Consider the following 18,616-nt stretch of genomic DNA (forward strand, 5'->3'; position numbering starts at 1 on the left):
GCCCAGTCCCCTCCCACCGACCCGGGAGCCCGCCGGCGCTGCCCTGTCTAGCGACTCTGGCCGGGCAGCAGGGAGCCTCCACTGCCGGGGGAGGGCGCACGGTGCGAGCCATGAGGCGCTCAGACTGCTGGCTCCGACTGGCGCCCCCGCCCCAGCCCGGGTGTCTATAGCGGGGCCCACGTCAGGTGCCAAGGTCAGGTTGGGCACCCCTGAAAGAGGGGCAGCCTTAGGTGCTGCTTGCCCCCAGCCCTCTACCCCCCCCCCCCCCAGCTTTTGAGACATATCCCTTTCACCCAACCTGTGTTTGTCTCTGACCTTTTTAGATCATAATCTCTAGGGGCAAGGGCTGTCTTTGCAGCGCCTAGCAAATCATGGGCACCATTGTAATGCAAATAGTAGCTAGATGTACAGCAGTGAAGGAAAGAGGTGAGGTGAAGAGCTACATTTTAAAGTTCCTCAGCTCTAGTATAAGCAACGATCAACAAAAATAACCCCAAACGTTGTTTTTTTTTAAGCATGATTTGTAAGCGGTTCTTAGAGTGGGTGGACTCATGGTATCACAGTGCTTGGGGTTGGAAGTATTACTATCCTCACCTACCCTACTTGCTGGGCCTTGGCACAGCACTCTTATCTACCTCAGATGTGTGTTTCAGTCAGCAACAAAATTGCTGTGAGTGAGAGACTGACATTTGTAATATTAGTCCAAACTCTATTGTGAGTCAGGGCACATATAGCTGAGAAAGAGAGACAAATCTTTGCTGGTATAGCAGACTTTAGAGCTTGCTTTATAATCTCTGTGCCCACAGGGCAAGGAAGTGTGATCAGAATACAAGATTTTACAGGTGAATTATTTTTCCATTTAGTCCTTCATCTTCCAAGAGAGATAAGGACAGCTCAGGAATTGCAGGATTTGTCTGAGGCATGAGACTACAGACAAGCAGCTACTTTAATTTTGTTGTGTTTAATTGAGTATAATGTTACAGTTGCCCTCGCAGGCTGGGAAGTCCATTTGATCATGCAGAAATGTTAATTTAACCCCACCATGACTATTGTGAACAGCCAATTACACAGTGGGGACTTGAAGTGACATATCTCCAGGGATCAGGAGTCACAATGGAAAATAAAAGTAGTGGTATGAGAAACCTCTCCTCAGAATAATATCCCAGTCTCGACCCACAGCCCTAATCGAGCTAATTGTTTGTGCTGAAATCTCAACAATGTAGCCGTGTAAATTACCATAGGCATCAAAATTAACATCCCCACGGAGATTAATGAGAGCAGCTCATATTTCTTGGATGTTTTTGTGTCTCTGCATTCTGATGCAGGCAGTGCTGCATGGTAGGGGGTATATTTATATAATTATATTTGCAAGATGGAAGACCGGGAACTTAGGCTGTGGTTCTGCAAGCTGATTCGCGAGGCTCCGCTTAATACTTTATTTAAAAAATGAAAGATCCAGTTTGAAAAATTATGACGCTGCCAGAGAAATGTGGCTAAAATGTACTGCTGCGCCCCACCTCACTTGGCCTCCGTTGTATGCACAGTGACAGAACAGTGTATGTTGTACGTTTACTGTACACCCGGCATCCTGTTGAAAGCACGAGGGGCACTTGGCAAGGCGTTCAATGCCTGGTGTGCACCGACCGGGATAATTACAGCCACCGCTGGCAGGCGGCGTCGTGTTGCCAGACAGGGCGGCTCGCTGTATGTAGTCGGTGCATGTGGCAGCGTGTTGTAGGCATGATGTGCACGTGGCAGAAGTTTGTGTAGATGGCGTAGCCTGTAGGGAAGCTCCCACTGCTCCCCTGCCCATCTTGGGGCAGGTTAATCTCCGCAGAAGAGCGGGCTGGACAAACCTCAGAAGAAACCCCGTGCTGACCCGCTTCGCACTTCATGCCAGGGAGTTGTGGCCCAGGGGAGCCTCCATACCTCCCCCCCAATACCCCGCCCTCGGGCAGCTCCTTGGACCCGTGGAGCTTCCATCCCTCAGGGACTGTGTCCTGTGGGGGCCTCCGTCCCTCGCCAGTAACGGTCGCCTCCCTCGACGGTTGGCCAGGGCTTCGCGGCCAGGAGCTGCCAGGTGGGGACTGAGGTATTAGGGGGGGGGCGGATTGAGAGGGGGTTGGGATGGAGGAGCGAGGCGAAGAGGGGCCTGTAGCGGTCAACGGTTGAGCGGGGGTAAGGGACGGGGGCCGTGCGGGGTGTTTGTGGACCTGAAACGGTGTATTAGGGCTGTGGGAGAGGGTGCTGAGTGCGGGGCCACGTGGTGGTGGGGTGCGTGGGGTGCAGGGTGAGGGTGCTGAGTGCGGGGCCACGTGGTGGTGGGGTGCGTGGGGTGCAGGGTGAGGGTGCTGAGTGCGGGGCCACGTGGTGGTGGGGTGTAGGGTAGAGGTGCTGCGCGCGGGGTCGGGGGTGTAGGGCGGGGGTGCGGGGCGCGCGGGGTGGGGGTGTAGGGCGGGGGTGCTGAGTGCGGGGCGCGCGGGGTGGGGGTGTAGGGCGGGGGTGCGGGGCGCGGGGGGGGTGGGTGTAGGGCGGGGGTCCGGGGCGCGCGGGGTGGGGGTGTAGGGCGGGGGTGCGGGGCGCGCGGGGTGGGGGTGTAGGGCGGGGGTGCTGAGTGCGGGGCGCGCGGGGTGGGGGTGTAGGGCGGGGGTGCGAGGCGCGCGGGGTGGGGGTGCGGGGCGCGCGGACTGGGGGTGTAGGGCGGGGGTGCTGAGTGCGGGGCGCGCGGGGTGGGGGTGTAGGGTGGGGGTGCGAGGCGCGCGGGGTGGGGGTGCGGGGCGCGCGGGGTGGGGGTGTAGGGCGGGGGTGCGGGGCGCGCGGGGTGGGGGTGTAGGGCGGGGGTGCTGAGTGCGGGGCGCGCGGGGTGGGGGTGCGGGGCGCGCGGGGTGGGGGTGCAGGGCGGGGGTGCGAGGCGCGCGGGGTGGGGGTGCGGGGCGCGCGGGGTGGGGGTGTAGGGCGGGGGTGCTGAGTGCGGGGCGCGCGGGGTGGAGGTGTAGGGCTGAGTGCAGGGCGCGCGGGGTAGTGGGGAATAAGGGAGGCTGTTGCGTGCGGCCGCGGTGAGTAAGAGATAACGGGGGGAGGAATTGCTGAATACGGTGCAGTTTTGATGCACCGGGTGCAGGGCAAGTACTGAGTGCCCTGTGATTAGAAGGGTTTGGGGGCTCTGGCCGTGAGCAGAAGGCACCCAGTAACTGGAGCCTGTTTTACTCGCTCTGTACTGTCCTTATCCAGAGCCCTGCGATACTGTAGGTCTGTGCACCTCTCAGGGCTTTAGGCTCATTCCCTTAGATGGACTCTGAGCATTGCTTCAGCGGGGTCCTCTTAAATCCTGTCTCACTTGCATTGTTTACTCCCGCACACAGCTCAGTCTATGGGGTCCAATAAGCAAAGTCCCTAATGAGTACATTCGAACCTTCTGTGTAGACCATATGCTCATGTGGTTTTGTTATTATCAGGTGAACTGCAGATGGGCCCATTAGGGGCTCTAGCCTTCCCCCTTTCTTTCTCTATTTCGCGATGAAGAAGTACAGTAGTGATTATTATAGCTATTTTATTTATTAAGCTATTTTAATCTAAAATAAGTGGGTTCTACCAATGCATTTTCTAGCTGTGACCTGGATTCAGTATGATTTATTAGTCTGTTTCTTTGAAACAGGATGGCTCATGCTGTCCCTCTCCCCATACCTTGTCCCGTCCAGCTTGGTACTATAAAAAATGATTCATTGGAAGCTCAACTGCACGAATATGTTAAACAAGGAAACTATGTTAAAGTGAAAAAAATCCTGAAAAAAGGTAAGAGTTGAATTTAGACAAGTGTTTGCAAATATCATGCTCTCTTGTATTTTTGACAATGGATGATGCTTTCTTTGTGTTAGGAAATTAGGATGCCATATCAAAAGTTTACTCCATTTTTGTGATTGATGTATAGATTTGGCTGTATAGGAAATGTCATTAGTTATTTATTGCAGCCACAAAACAGATATGAACTGAAAAGTGGTAAGTGGAATAGAAAGTTATGTAGTTGAATATAAAACCAGTAGATAATTAAAATGCTGCGGCTATAATTTTGAAGAATTGTGGAAGTCCCCTTTTGGGAGGAAATGTATACTTTTATCAATTGGTTCAAACTGCATATTGGTTCAAACTGAAAAGCATTTAATATCTAGTTTATTTCTCTGTAATTTTCGGCAGCCTGGTTATACCCTATATGCGAATGCAGATATTTTGCAGATGTTCTAATACTTGACATCTTTTTTGTTTTGCAAGTATAAAAAACCCCATTGCTGCTGTATTTTTTTATCCAAAATCTGACGTTCCTAATATTGGATGTTTACAGTCGTACCGTATCCAAATAGTGTACAGCTATTGAAATAGGAAGAGAGTTGCACAGGAGAAAAACAGGGAGTTTATTCACTCCATTACCAGTTTTAGTGGCTTCCGTGAACTTGAGAAACATAACTGTGTTAATACCAATGGGAGTGACACGTGTAGAGCCGCCTTAACGGCAAAGCTAGAGAGGCTCGAAAAGCAAACAACCAAGTTGTCCATTATTGCCAGTGAATTTGGAGTACGGGGTGGTAAGCAGATGGGCCAATGTTAAGAAAACAGTACCTAATGGGAGGAGAGACTAACAGGGATCTCTGGGGAACAGACGTCATTGCTTTAAGAGCGGATTGCTTACTGTGTACATCTCTTCTGAAGCACCTCAGCACCATCGGCTCTTGCAATGCGTGCTTCTTGTGCGTAACTGTTCCGATGCGTCATTCCCACGTAGCCAGTTCCAGTTTGTTAGTCCCGCCTCTATGAGTACGAGCTATGGAAGAAATATCTGATTGGCTGAAGGGGTGTTCCTCTGTTAATTAGAAGAAGTGATTGGTGAAATTCGGGAAGACCTTTATTTGTAACAGAAGCTAAAGAGGGCATTTTAAAAAGCTTCTTCATATGTTAAGTGCCACAATGAGACATGCATACAGTGTACTGTTTGTCAGTGTCGCTGTCTCTGTGATCATAGTGAGAATTGATGTATTAAATTACACACTATAACCACTAAATATAGGCGCTTTAGACGTTTAGCCGTGGGAGGTTGTTTTAACACGAAGTGATTGGTCTCGCTAACTAACGAGGATGAGTTAAAGTGCTCTTTCCTGAGTGTAAAGCGAGTAAGCAGTATTGCTTTGATGTAGTTGTTGTCTGTTATTGATGATTTTTCTTTCTTCCCTCTGGGGAAGTAGAAGGGAAAGAACACAGACTGAGTAGTTAGTCAGTATAAAAACTAAATTAAAAACATTTTTTGAAGTTGAAGTTGGTGTTTCACTTTTGTTTCTGATGTGTATATTTAGAGAATTGTAACTAAACTTGATCTTAGCCAAAAGGCCGAGAATATTACTTCTGTATTGTGGGAGGATGTGGGTGTTTTTTGAGAGAAGAAAATGCAGTGTAAAATACAACAGTTTTTATTTAAACAATTGCTTAATTGAACCTCTAATTGCTTGAACCTCTACATCCACCTTTTTATGCAGTGTCCCTCTCTTTTGTCCTCCCTCATTCTATGTTAAAGTTATAGGCTCATGGATATTAATTCTGCAAGTTCTCTCAACTTTCCACTTTTTCTTCTTATTTTTCTCCACCCTCTCCCCCGTTTTGAGTAGCCCCTATTCTACCCCTAATGCTCTGCCAGTTCGTTGGTATGCAACTTTCTCGGAGCCTCTCTGAGCCCTTAGTACAGGCGGTAAGGTGGAAGTGGGGGAGGAGAAAAATGGAACCCAGGGAACCCCTGGTAGGTAAGGGGACTGGGAGAGCTTGACTTGGGAAGGAGGGAGGAATGGAGGAGAAGAGGCAAATAGGGGTGTACACAGTCTCTACAGTGGTGGAGAGAATGGGGGCTCTGAAATGAAGCGAGGGGATAAGTGGAGGTACACAGAATCCCTAGTCCTATGGAGATTGGAAGACCCTGGCATGGGGGGAATGGAGGGTACACAAAGACCCCTGGCATGGGGGAATAGAGGGAACACATGAGTCCCTGCCATGGGGAAGTGGGAATGGGGGTGTGAACAGAGCCTTTGGTGTGGGAAGAAGTGTGGGGAACTTGGTATGGGGAGAATAAGGGTACAGAGATTCTCCGGTAAAGTATGAGATTGGGGGAATTTCAGGGAGTCCCTAAAAAGAGTGGGATGGGAGAGGGCACATAGGGAGCTTGTGGGAGGGAATTGAGGGGTGCTAGGAGCCTCTGGGCGGGCAATAAACTCGACCTGTACAAACTACAAAGTGTGCTCCCCCCACTTCTGTGAAGAATGTGGCCATCTGTTGACAAAAAAGGCTGTTTGCAAAAGGTACTATCAATTTTCTTTCGTGACCACTTGTTTTAAAAAACGAGTAATTACGACGTTAATCAGGGTAGACGGGGATTGGCAAGTAGGGAGGATGTCTTTGCAGGAGAAATGGCCGGCTCTTAGCTAGAGAAGTGCTTTCGAAAGGGATTGCTAGGAGGACGATTTTTACAATGTTTTCTTCCAATCAGGAAGCGAATAGGCGGGATTGCTTTAATGCAGCTGCTGTCTGTCGCTGATGCCCGTTGCTTTTTCCCGCTGGAGAAGCGGGAGGGAGAAAGCATAGACTGGGGCGTTTGTATTGAATGAAAAAGCTTTAAAATATTACTTTTTAAATTATGCTTTGGGAAGTTTATAATAGCTGGTTTTGTTTCTAAATCTATATAATACTTATTTTTTCTATGCATTGTTGTGAGGGGTTTGATCACCCATCCTCTTTTTTTTTGGTGGTGTGGGATTTTGAAAACCAGTTTAGGAATTAGTGTGAATTGAGTGTCCAGATCACTTGCATGGCTTTGAAAATTCTCCTAAAGGCAGCTTTAAGCCTTTGCCTTTTTCAACTTTTCAGGAGAAAGAGACTGTAGTTAAATACCTGTTATACCTCTACAGATTATTACATAATACTCTCCAGGGAGGCAAACGTATACAGTACTTGACTCTGATATCAGCTCTCTCTAGATTTGATTTAAGAATATTTGGATAGGCTTACTAACAGTTATTGATATTTATACTGCTATGAATTATGTGTGCTGCTGTTTCAAGGGGAAAAATTGTGGCGATATACTTGCAAAACTAGAGACTTGCTGTCTTCTGGATACACCGTGCACGACGTTGAGGAATTGTGCTGAGAGGAGCAATTGAACCAAATCCCGCTGCTCTGCCTCCGCTTTGCAACATTTAAATGGTTGAGGTTGCACTAGTACGATGTAGCGGCGCCGAGTTTCTAATATGCTGGGGGGCTGCTCCCCCTGGCTCCTCCCAGACCCCACCCCCACCCCTATCCCTACCCTTTCCCCTTCCCCTCTCCCCTTCCCCAATGCCCCACTCCCGCATTCAACTCCTCTCCCTCCCTGTCAGCGGGCAGGAGGCGCTGGGGGAGGGAGAGGAGTTGAAGGGGGCGGGGCCTGCTAGTGGGTACTAATTACCCATCTTTTTTTTTTCCCCGTGCATGCTCCAGTCTCGAAGCAGCCAGAGTCGGCGCCTGCCACCGGTAACGTGACACGTGAAGTCTTTAGGGTAGACGAACTCGAGAGAAACAGCTGCAGCCCATGGTAGCTAGAACTCTGTTGTGTCGGGCTCTGCCTGGCAGACAAATGGTCGCTGTACCGTCACGTGGTAGAGAAGAGCCTGTGAGAGGTGTCGCAGTTTCAGGAAGTAAAAGCAAGAGGGTTTGATTGGTTGGTAGGAGCTCCGCATGCTAATCAGGAGGTGTGTTTCTGTAAATAGCGACATAAACATCTTCTAATGGACAGTGTTCTATAGCTGGCTGAATTGTGCTTTAACGAAATGGGGACGTGGTTTTAGATTTTTGTCCTTTAGTTCGCTGAGGGTGAAACCCGTTGGTATGAAAACATTCACCCTGGGAAGAAAGCTTGTGCACGTTAGCCTGGGTGTGTAGCCGAGGAGGGTTTTGTTAAGACTATACTTTCAGGGATCATTTCTATAGTTTGTAACTAGAGAAGTGTGGTTGAAAGTGTCTGACCTCGCTAACCACGAGGAGGAGTTAAAGTGTTCTCTTCTGAGCGCGAAGCGAGTAGACAGTGTTGCTTTAATGCAGTTGCTGTCTGCTATTGATGACCGTTCCTTCTTTCCTTTTGGGAAGCTGGGAGGGAGAGAACACAGACTGAGTGGTTAGTCCTTATAAAGCAAGTTTAAAAGCAGATTTTTGTAATTTTTTTCTGTTATATCAATTTGCTTATAGTTTCGGTGGTGGTATGTTCAATGACAAATCTTAATTTGTTTTGGTAGGATTTGAAAGAGAAGTAAAGGTAGTGTGAAAATGGTGTGTTAAAGGTTTCTTATTCAGTAGTTGCTGAAAGAATTTTAAAAATCCTTTATGCTACTATCTTTTTTTTTTCTTGTAATCTATTTCAGAATTTAGGTAGGGTCCTGTGTCTGCATGTTCTCTTCCTTTCCCACTTTTCTCTTCTTCCTTTCCCATTTTCCTGGAAGCCCCTATTTTTACTTCTACTGTTCTGGCAGGGGGTATGCAGTTTGCTCTTGGCCCCAAGCACATCAGACAATCCACACAGGGTATGACAGTTGCTGTCTCTTGTCCGTGTAGGTAGAGGGTGGAATGGGGAGAAAAGCAGTTCACACAGAGCCCCTGCCATTGGGGAGAATGGAGGACCTTGCTATGGGTGGAATCAAACACACAGAACCCCTGCCATGGAGAAAGACTGGGGAACCCTGGAATGGGTGGAGGAGACAATGAAGGGCATGGGGGGAAGGGATTTGCATGAGGGGGTATGGGGGATTCTGGGAAGGGGGCCACACTGAAATCTTAGCATAGAGGGTATGGTGGGAAAGGGACTGGGAACCTGGTTTAGGATATTGTGATAACTGGGCCTACAAATTTACCCTATTTGTGAACTTAATTGAAAAGTGAGTGGAAAAATTCATAATGTGTCATAATAACCTATAGCAGGAAATGTTGATGGGAAAAGTTGCAAAATGGAGACAAACTGAATTCATCCAAACAAAAAGGTCTACTGATGTAATTGACTGGGTTAAGATCATGCCTGGTAAAAAAGATAGTATGAGATTGAAAATTAACTAACCCAAACTGTTGTGTTGGAAATTAGGCCTCATTGGTAGATAAAATAATGAGGGGATGGGCTTTTCCATACATCATTCCCTTTTTGGGGTCCTTAAAGAAAGAGACTTTGGGGAGAAAAATTACCTACTGGAGTAAGGTTCATCATCATGCTGCTACCCCCCCCCCCATCTCCTGGGATTCCAAACCTTTTTCATCCCAGCCTTGAAAGATGTCCTGACCAGATTGGGTTGGGCCAGAAAGAGCCAGCTTTGGCTGAATCCTAAACACCACCACAGTACATGGTTAGGTTGATGTAAGCTGCCTTGCATTGACCTAGCTGTGGAAGCATCTTCACTTAAATTGGCTCTTGCTGACATAAGTGCCTCTCTATGCTGATTTAGTATCACCACCTTCTTGAGTGGTTAGAGTCAGGGTCCATGTAATTAGGTCGACACAATGTCATTATAGACACTGAGTTGCTTACCTCGACTGTTAGTGGCTTTGAAGAGCTGTCCACAGTGCCTCACACTGACAATACAATCGAGACAAGCACTCCTGGTGAGGATGCGGATCGCTGATGCAATGAGCCAAGGGTGGACGGACACATGCAAGTAATTTAATGAGTATGGTGGCTGTATGCCAACGTAAATTAGGTCGACATAATTGTGTAGGGTAGACATATGTCAACATCTCCCTCACCCCCGGGATGTTTTCCTTCCCCAACTTATTTCTTCTCTTTTCTATATTACTCTCTTTTTTTCTGTCTGAGGTAAATGAAAAATCCACAGCTCTGACCTAAACCCTGGTATAGACTGTGCTAGGTTGGTGAAGTGGGAGGGGACAACACAGACTGAATGGTTAGGATTTGTATACTGAATAAAAGAAGGAGGTTTTTTAGTGTTCCTGAAATCTTGTTATGGGGAAGCTTAGAAACTTGTATAATGCTTAGATGCAGATAGTTTGGTTTTCTTTTTGCTGGGGTGGGTTTTGAGCAAATCATTAGTCTGCTTGGTTTCTTTCATAATCTGAAGTGGATTGAGCATCTAAATTCTTCTTCTCCCTCCCTCCTTTGTGAAGGGGAACAGCCTCAACCTTTTGTCTTATTCTGCTTTGTAGGAGAAAGATACTCTATTTAAATAGTCATGATCCATTTAGGTTAATTCTTATGCTGAATGGCGGGTAGGAGAGGGTATAAATCATTTGAGACGCTTGCGCCACTCCCTGTGTGGCCTGTGTTTTTCTTTGTTTTAAAATTAGACTATCTAGTTTTGATGTAAATATATTTGGGTGGTTTCACTCATATTTATATTGCTATGAATTTCATGTGCTGCTGCCTCACAGAAGACATGGGGAAAAAAGGCTATGGCAATGGACTTTGCAAAACTCTTCTCTGCCTTTTGGCTAAGATCAAGTGTAGTTTCAACCTGTGTCAGGGTTCCTTCCCCACTCTGAACTCTGGGGTACAGATGTGGGGACTCACATGAAAGACCCCTATTATTTTTACCACCTTAGATTAAAAACTTTCCCAAGGGACAAATTCCACCTTGCCTTGAACAGTATGCTGCCACCACCAAGTGATTTAGACAAAGAATCAGGGAAAGGACCACTTGGAGTCCTATTCCCCCAAATTATTCCCCCAAGACTGCACCCCCTTTCCCGGGGGAAGGCTTGAGAATAATATCTTCACCAGTTGGTACAGGTGAACACAGACCTAAACCCTTGGATCTTAAGAACAAAGAAAAATCAATTGGGTTTTTAAAAGAAGAATTTTAATTAAGGAAAAGGTAAAAGAATCACCTCTGTAAAATCAGGATGGTAAGTACTTTACAGATTAACAAAAGATTAAAAAACACAGAGTATTTCCCCTCTAGGCAAAACTTTAAAGTTACAAAAAACAGGATAAACCTCCCTCTTAACACAGGGAAAATTCACAAGCTAAAACAAAAGATAACCTAACGTATTTCTTTGCTATTACTTACTATTTCTGAAATATTAGATGCTTAGCTTAGATATGGCTTAGGGAGATGCATTTTCCCTGCCCTGGATCCTTGTTGACTTTGGGAGACTCAGACAGAAAACCTTCCCTCACAGATCTAAAAGTATCTTATTGGTACTTTTGGTCAGGTGCCACCCAGCTTATCTGAGTTTCTTAACCCTTTACAGGGTAAAGAGGGATTTTATGCTACCCTTACCTGTATGTTTATGACAACCTGTGGCCCATGTGCTGCTTGCAGCCCAGTCAGCATACCGCTGTGGCCCATGTGGCATCCTCAGGGCCATACATGTAGTACACCTCTATCCTGATATAACACTGTCCTTGGGAGCCAAAAAATATTACTGCGTTATAGGTGAAACCACGTTATATTGAACTTGCTTTGATCCGCCGGAGTGCGCAGCCCTGCCTGCCCGGAGCGCTGCTTTACCACATTATATCCGAATTCATGTTATATCGGTCGCATTATATCAGGGTTGAGGTGTATATATATTGTGTGGATATGGCTCACATAACACAGAGAGAGCTGCCTATGCGGCCCACAGTGGTAAATAGGTTCAGAACCAGAAGATATCTTCTTTCCAAGCGGGGATTGTGCAGGGAGGAACAACAGACCTAGTGCAGCTGTGTTGTTTCTGTCTACTAGTACTGAAATGGTTCAGAATGCCTAGGTTCAAGTGGCACCAGTTCTAAGAGTGAGGGTGATTTAGTGCAGTGGTTCTCAACCAGGGATATGCGTAGCCCTGCGGGTGTGCAGTGGTCTTCCAGGGGGTACATCAACTCATCTAGATATTTGCCTAGTTTTACAATAGGCTACGTAGAAAGGACTAGTGAAGTTGTAACAAATTAAAATTCATACAATGACTTGTTTATACTGAACATAAGAATGGCCATACTGGGTCAAACCAAATGTCCATCTAGTCCAGTATCCTGTCTTCTGACAGTGGCCACTGCCAGGTGCCCCAGAGAGAATTAACAGAACAGGTAATCATCAAGTGATCCATCCTCTGTTGCCCATTCCCAGCTTCTGGCAAACAGAGGCTAGGGACACCATCCCTGTCCATCCTGGCTAATAGCCATTGATAGACTTCTCCTCCATGAATTTATCTAGTTGTTTTTTTAACTCTGTTATAGTCTTGGCCTTCACAACATCCTCTGGCAAGGAGTTCCACAGGTTGGCTGTACCTTATGTGAAAAAATACTTCCTTTTGTTTGTTTTAAACCTGCTGCCTATTAATTTCATTTGGTGACCCCTAGTTCTTGTGTTATGAGAAGGAATAAATAACACTTCCTTATTTACTTTCTCCACAGCAGTCATGATTTTATAGACCTCTATCATATCCCCCTTTAGCCGTCTTTTTTCCAAGCTGAAAAGTACCTGTCTAATTAATCTCTCCTCATATGGCAGATGCTCCATACCCCTAATAATTTTTGTTGCCCTTTTCTGAACCTTTTCCAATTCCAATATATCTTTTTTGAGATGGGGTGACCACATCTGCACGTAGTATTCAAGATGTGGGAGTACCATGGATTTATATAGAGGTAATATGATATTTTCTGTCTTAATCCCTTTCTTAATGATTCCCAAGATTCTGTTAGCTTTTTTGACTGCCGCTGTACATTGAGTGGATGTTTTCAGAGAACTATCCACAATGACTCCAAAATCTTTCTTGAGTGGTAACATCTAATTTAGACCCCATCATTTTATACCTATAGTTGGGACGATGTTTTCCAATATTCATTACTTTGCATTTATCAACATTGAATTTCATCTGCCATTTTGTTGCCCAGTCACCCAGTTTTGAGAGATCCTTTTATAGCTCTTCATAGTCTGCCTGGGACTTAACTATCTTGAGTAGTTTTGTATGATCTGCAAATTTTGCCACCTCACTCTTTACCCCTTTTTCCAGATCATTTATGAGTATGTTGAATAGGACTGGACCCAGTACAGACCCCTGGGGAACACCATATTTACCTTTCTCCATTCTGAAAACTGACTATTTATTCCTTCCCTTTTTCCTATCTTTTAACCAGTTACCAATCCGTGAGAGGACCTTCCCTCTTATCCCATGACTGCTTGCTTTCCTTAATAGCCTTTGGTGAGTGACCTTTTCAAAGGCTTTCTGAAAATCTAAATACACTATATTCACTGGATCCCCCTTGTCCACATGCTTGTTAACCCCCTCAAACAATTATAGTAGATTGTTGAGGCATGATTTCCCTTTACAAAAACCATGTTGACTATTCCCCTAACAAATTATGTTCATCTATGTGTCTGATGGTTTTGTTCTTTACTATAGTTTCAACCAGTTTTCCCGGTACTGAAGTCAGGCTTACTGGCCTGTAATTGCCAGGGTCACCTCTGGAGCCCTTTTTAAAAATTGGTGTCACCTTAGCTATCCTCCAGTCATTTGGTACAGAAGCTGATTTAAATGCTAGGTTACAGACTACAGTTAGTAGTCCTGCAGTTTCAAATTTGAGTTCCTTCAGAACTCTTGGGTGAATACCATCTGGTCCTGGTGACTTATTACTGTTTAGTTTATCAATTTGTTCCAAAACCTCCTCTAATGACACCTTAATCTTGGACAGTTCCTCAGATTTGTCACCTAAAAAGAATGGCTCAGGTTTGGGAATCTCCCTCACATCCTCAACCATGAAGACCGATGCAAAGAATTCATTTAGTTTCTCTGCAATGGCCTTATCATCCTTGAATGCTCCTTTAGCATCTTGATTGTCTGGTGGCCCCACTGGTTGTTTAGCAAGCTTCCTGCTTCTGATGTACTTAACTTCTGATGTACTTTTTCCTAGTACTTTGAGTCTTTGGCTAGCTGTTCTTCAAATTCTTTTTTGGTCTTCCTAATTATATTTTTACACTTCATTTGCCAGAGTTTATGCTCCTTTCTGTTTTCCTCACTGGGATTTAACTTTCACTTTTTAAAGGATGCCTTTTTGCCTCTCACTGCTTCTTTTACTTTGTTGTTTAGCCACAGTGGCTCTTTTTTGGTTCTTTTACTATGTTTTTTAATTTGGGGTATACATTTAAGTTGAGCCTGTATTATGGCGTCTTTAAAAAGTTTCCATGCAACTTGCAGGGATTTTATTTTTGGTGCTGTACCTTTTAATTTCTGTTTAACTAACCTCCTTATTTTTGTGTAGTTACTCTTTCTGAAATTAAATGCTACTGTGTTGGGCCGCTGTGGTGTTTTCCCTGCTACAGGGATATTAAATTTAATTATATTGGTCACTATTACTAAGCGGTCCAGCTATATTCACCTCTTGGACCTGATCCTGTGTTCTATTTAGGATTAAATCAAGAATTGCCTCTCCCCTTGTGGGTTCCAGGACTAGCTGCTCCAAGAAGCAGTCATTTAAGGTATCAAGAAACTTTATCTCTGCATTCTGGCCTGAGGTGATATGTAATCCAGTCAATATGGGGATAGTTGAAATTCCACATTATTATTGAGTTTTTAATTTTAATAGTCTCTCTAATCTCCCTGAGCATTTCACAGTTATTATCACCATTCTGGTCAGGTGGTCGGTAATATATCCCTACTACTATATTCTTATTATTCATGCTGAGTTGTGACACTTCTGTACTATGTTTGATTTTGTAAGCAAATAGTTTTTAAGTTAGGTGAACCTTGGGGGTATGCAAGATAAATCAGACTTCTGAAAGGAGTACAGGTGTCTGTAAAGCTGGGAGCCACTGATTTAGTGCAGTACCACCAGTAACATGCAGGACCAGATTAACTTTTTGTGAGCCTGGTGCCAAACATTTTTGTGGGCCCCCATGGGGCAAGGTGCAGGGGGGCGGGATGGTCAGTCTCCAGAGTGAAGGGCAGGCTGGGGGCAATGAGGCACAGCTGGCAGGAGCAGCCCTGCTCTGGGCAGCCCAGCAGGAAGGCACAGTTTACAAACCTGCAGCTGCCAAACGCACACTGGTCTGCCCAGCCCTGTGCTGCCAGCTTGCCCCTTCCCCTTGAGGGTGGGCCCGCACCACACCGCCCCCCCCCCACCCTGTGCCCCATCCTTATGCCCAGTGTCCCCTCGTCCAGAGACCTCCACCACAGATCACTATACCTAGCCCCCACCTATCCCAGAGATCTCCCCCACTGGCCTCCCACCACAATTGCACAGCACCCTGCATACCACACCGCTCGCCCAGCACCCCCTGCCCAGAGACCTCACTGCCCACCACCTTCCTCACAGTCCCACCCTCACAGCTGGGGGTAAGAGAGTTCTCTGTGGGGCAGTCTGGGTGCAGGTGGCTCAGTGGGAGATCTGGATGCACAGAAGCTCATTGGGGAGTTCTAGGTGCAGGGGCAAGGAGACTCTGCAGGGGATCCAGATGAAGGTATTTAGGGCTCAGTGGGGTAGGGGGGTGTCTAGGTGCAGGGGAGGTGGGGTTCATTTGGGTGGGAGTCCAGGTGCAGGTGGTTGGGGCTTAGTGGGGAGGGTGTGTGTGTGGGGGGCTCAGTGGGTGGTACAAATGCAGGGAAGGTGGGGCTTATCAGGGTGAGCATTCGATGGACCTACAGTGCTTAACAGGGGAGCCCCAGCTTCTGCCAATGGGATGTCGCATGCTGGGCTCCAGCTTCCCCCCGCCCCCACTTCCCCCATTCCCTTCTCTTCCCCATCCCATGCCCCTTCCCCACTGCTCCATCCCCTCCTCATCCCACCCCTTCCTTCCCCCCCCCCCGCACAGCCCTGCTTCCCCATCCCATGCCCCTCCCACCCCCCTTCATTCCCACTGCCTCTTTCCCCGCCCCCGCTTCCCCTGGCCTACCCCCTTCTCTTCCCCATCCCGTGCCCCTTCCCCACCGCTCCATCTCCTACCCAGGCTTGGGGGGCATAGGGGAAACCGCCCCCCAGCACGAGCTGGCAGAGTGGAGTGGGTTGGGGCCGGGTCGTTCCACTTCCTGCCACCCGCTGATTGCAGGGCGGGCCCGACCCAGCACTCATGGAGTGATGGGAAGTGGAGTGACCCGGTGTGACGACACATTGCGAAACCCTCCCGTTTCGTTACACCGGCCCCAGCCCGCTCCGCTCTGCTCCCCTGGCTCCCAGAGTTTGGGGCAGGGGGGGAACCGCCCCCCAGCAGTCACCGATAACGTGTCTGGGAGCCGGTGGAGCGGAGCAGGTTGGGGCCAGGTCACTCCACTTCCCCGCGCCCCGTGAGTGCAGGGCGGGCTGGACACCTGCTGCAGCCCCCCGGGAGGAGTAGTTCAGGGGAGGGTGTGTGGGGGGGAAGGGCTGGGGCGCAGGGGCAGGGGCAGCTTTCCTGGCCGGCCATGGTAACCCCACCGGTAACATGGAACCCTGCAAAAGCTTTTAGTGCCGATGGATTTGAGAGCAAGCCAGAGAGAAACAGCTGCGGAGCATGCTGGAAAGGGCTGAGCTGTCCGCATTGTCTGTGCCGGACAAGCTGTCACGTGGTAGAGAAGAGCCTGTGAGAGGTGTCGCAGTTTCAGGAAGTAAAAGCAAGAGGGTTTGATTGGTTGGTAGGAGCTCCGCATGCTAATCAGGAGGTGTGTTTCTGTAAATAGCGACATAAACATCTTCTAATGGACAGTGTTCTATAGCTGGCTGAATTGTGCTTTAATGAAATGGGGACGTGGTTTTAGATTTTTGTCCTTTAGTTCGCTGAGGGTGAAACCCGTTGGTATGAAAACATTCACCCTGGGAAGAAAGCTTGTGCACGTTAGCCTGGGTGTGTAGCCGAGGAGGGTTTTGTTAAGACTATACTTTCAGGGATCATTTCTATAGTTTGTAACTAGAGAAGTGTGGTTGAAAGTGTCTGACCTCGCTAACCACGAGGAGGAGTTAAAGTGTTCTCTTCTGAGCGCGAAGCGAGTAGACAGTGTTGCTTTCATGCAGCTGCTGTCTGCTATTGATGACCGTTCCTTCTTTCCTTTTGGGAAGCTGGGAGGGAGAGAACACAGACTGAGTGGTTAGCTCTTTTATGTTCCTAAAAAAATAATTTTTTTGTGTGTTTTACTGTAGCTTTTGGTGATAGGTAGTCTATGTGGGTTAGAATCCAGTAAAACAAAAAGCTCTGTTAATGTTTGAGTGCTTCTTAAGATGTATTTATATAATATGTAGAAGTTAGTGTAATAAATTTTATGTTGTATTTTTAATTGAAATGATTATAAAGTAGTATTATTTGCAATGCCCTAGTTGTGTTAGTCCTAGGGTATGAGAGACAAGGTGGGTGATCTTGGCTTTATGAGCTAAGATGTGAAAAAATATTTCTCTTACTGGACAAACTTCAGTTGGTGAAAGAGAAGCTTACACAGAGTTCTTCAGGTCTGAGAAAAGTACTCAGACTGTCACAGCTAAATACAAGGTGGGGCAGTTGTTTAGCAAGGAGTTAACACTCATTATAAGAGACATAGGCATGCGCACCACATTTCATTAGGGTGTGCACCCAGTGAGCCCTGCCCTAGCCCCACCCCAATCCACTCCCTCCTACTTCCCACCCCCTTACTGCCCCCCTCAACCCCCCCTGCTCCTTGTCCCCTGACTCCTGGGACTCCTGCCCCTAACTGCCCCCCAGGACCTCACCCCCTAGCTAAGCCTCCCTGCTCATTGTCCCCTGACTGCCCCCTAGGACCCTACCCCCTACCTGTCCCCTGACTGCCCCGACCCTTAGCCACAACCCCACCCCCAGCCAGAGCCCCCGGGACTCCCATGGCTATCCAACCGCTTCCTGACCCCTGACAGGACCCCCAGAATTCCTGACGCATCCAACCCCCCCACTCGCTGCCTGCCCCAACCCCTCTCCACACCCCTGCCTCCTGACAGGCCCTCCCGCCCAGAACTCCTAACTCATCCAACCCCCCCCAGCTCCTTGTCCCCTGACCATGCCCTCCAGAGACCCACCCCCACCCTAACTGCCCCTCCAGAACCCTCCTTGTTCCCTGTTGCCTGACTGCCCTGACCCCTATCCACCCCCCACCCTCTAACAGACCGTGGGACTCCCATGCCCCATCCAACCCCTCCTGCTCCCTGACTGCCCCCTTCTCACTGCCCCGTGGGAGCGCGCAGCCCTGGCCCCCAGAACACTGCGCGCGCGGTGGCATGGCTCTAGGGGAAGGCAGGAGAGGGGCCAGCGGCTTGCTGCGCTCAGCCGGGCGCTCCGCTCTGGGAGAGTGGGGCCATTTTCCCACCCTTGCATTAGGGTGTGCCTGTGCACACCCTGCACACCCGGCACACCCCGTGGGCACGCCTATGGTAAGAGACCATTCAAGGTGAAGTGGTCAACACCTCTGCAATCATAGGACAAAGGTTGGTTAGTGGGTTATAGATTGTTATAATGAGCCATAAATCCAGTGTCTCTATTGAGTCCATGATTTTTAGTCTCTAACAAAGTTATGAATTTAAACTCCCAGGCTTGTCTTTTGCAGGTAGTATGCCAGTTTTCTTTCACCACAAGAACTGAGGGGTCAGATATTGAGTGGTCATTTTTTGCAAAGTTGTTTGCTACTGGTGGTATGTTTTTGTCTTTTATAATTTTTCTATGTGAGTTAATTCAAGAGC

At 47.8% G+C, this 18,616-nt stretch overlaps 1 protein-coding gene, 2 non-coding genes and 2 pseudogenes across 6 annotated transcripts in view; all 5 read left to right on the plus strand.

Annotated features, from left to right (window-relative positions):
* The first annotated feature begins 1,611 nt into the window (after positions 1 to 1,611).
* The window catches only part of TEX14 (testis expressed 14, intercellular bridge forming factor), a 68,057-nt gene continuing 51,052 nt past the window's right edge, over positions 1,612 to 18,616 (plus strand). For 2 of the 4 annotated variants that reach the window (XM_044993327.1, XM_044993331.1), the window contains exons 1-2: positions 1,613 to 2,080; positions 3,656 to 3,792. In XM_044993327.1, the coding sequence (XP_044849262.1) occupies positions 3,657 to 3,792 (136 nt within the window). In that variant the 5' untranslated portion in view covers positions 1,613 to 2,080; position 3,656. Of the gene's footprint in view, positions 2,093 to 3,655; positions 3,793 to 18,616 lie in introns of all 4 variants that reach the window. The other 2 variants (XM_044993330.1, XM_044993329.1) reach the window with 2 other exon arrangements.
* Positions 5,074 to 5,257, plus strand: LOC123353333 (annotated as a pseudogene).
* LOC123353318 lies at positions 6,439 to 6,617 on the plus strand (annotated as a pseudogene).
* On the plus strand, positions 7,962 to 8,178 carry LOC123353332. Its single transcript, XR_006574473.1, has one exon. It is a non-coding gene; the product is annotated as a small nucleolar RNA U3 (small nucleolar RNA).
* Positions 16,813 to 17,029, plus strand: LOC123353331. Its single transcript, XR_006574472.1, has one exon. It is a non-coding gene; the product is annotated as a small nucleolar RNA U3 (small nucleolar RNA).

The sequence above is a fragment of the Mauremys mutica genome, chromosome 19 (genome assembly GCF_020497125.1).
Source record: "Mauremys mutica isolate MM-2020 ecotype Southern chromosome 19, ASM2049712v1, whole genome shotgun sequence".
Lineage (NCBI taxonomy): Eukaryota > Metazoa > Chordata > Testudines > Geoemydidae > Mauremys > Mauremys mutica.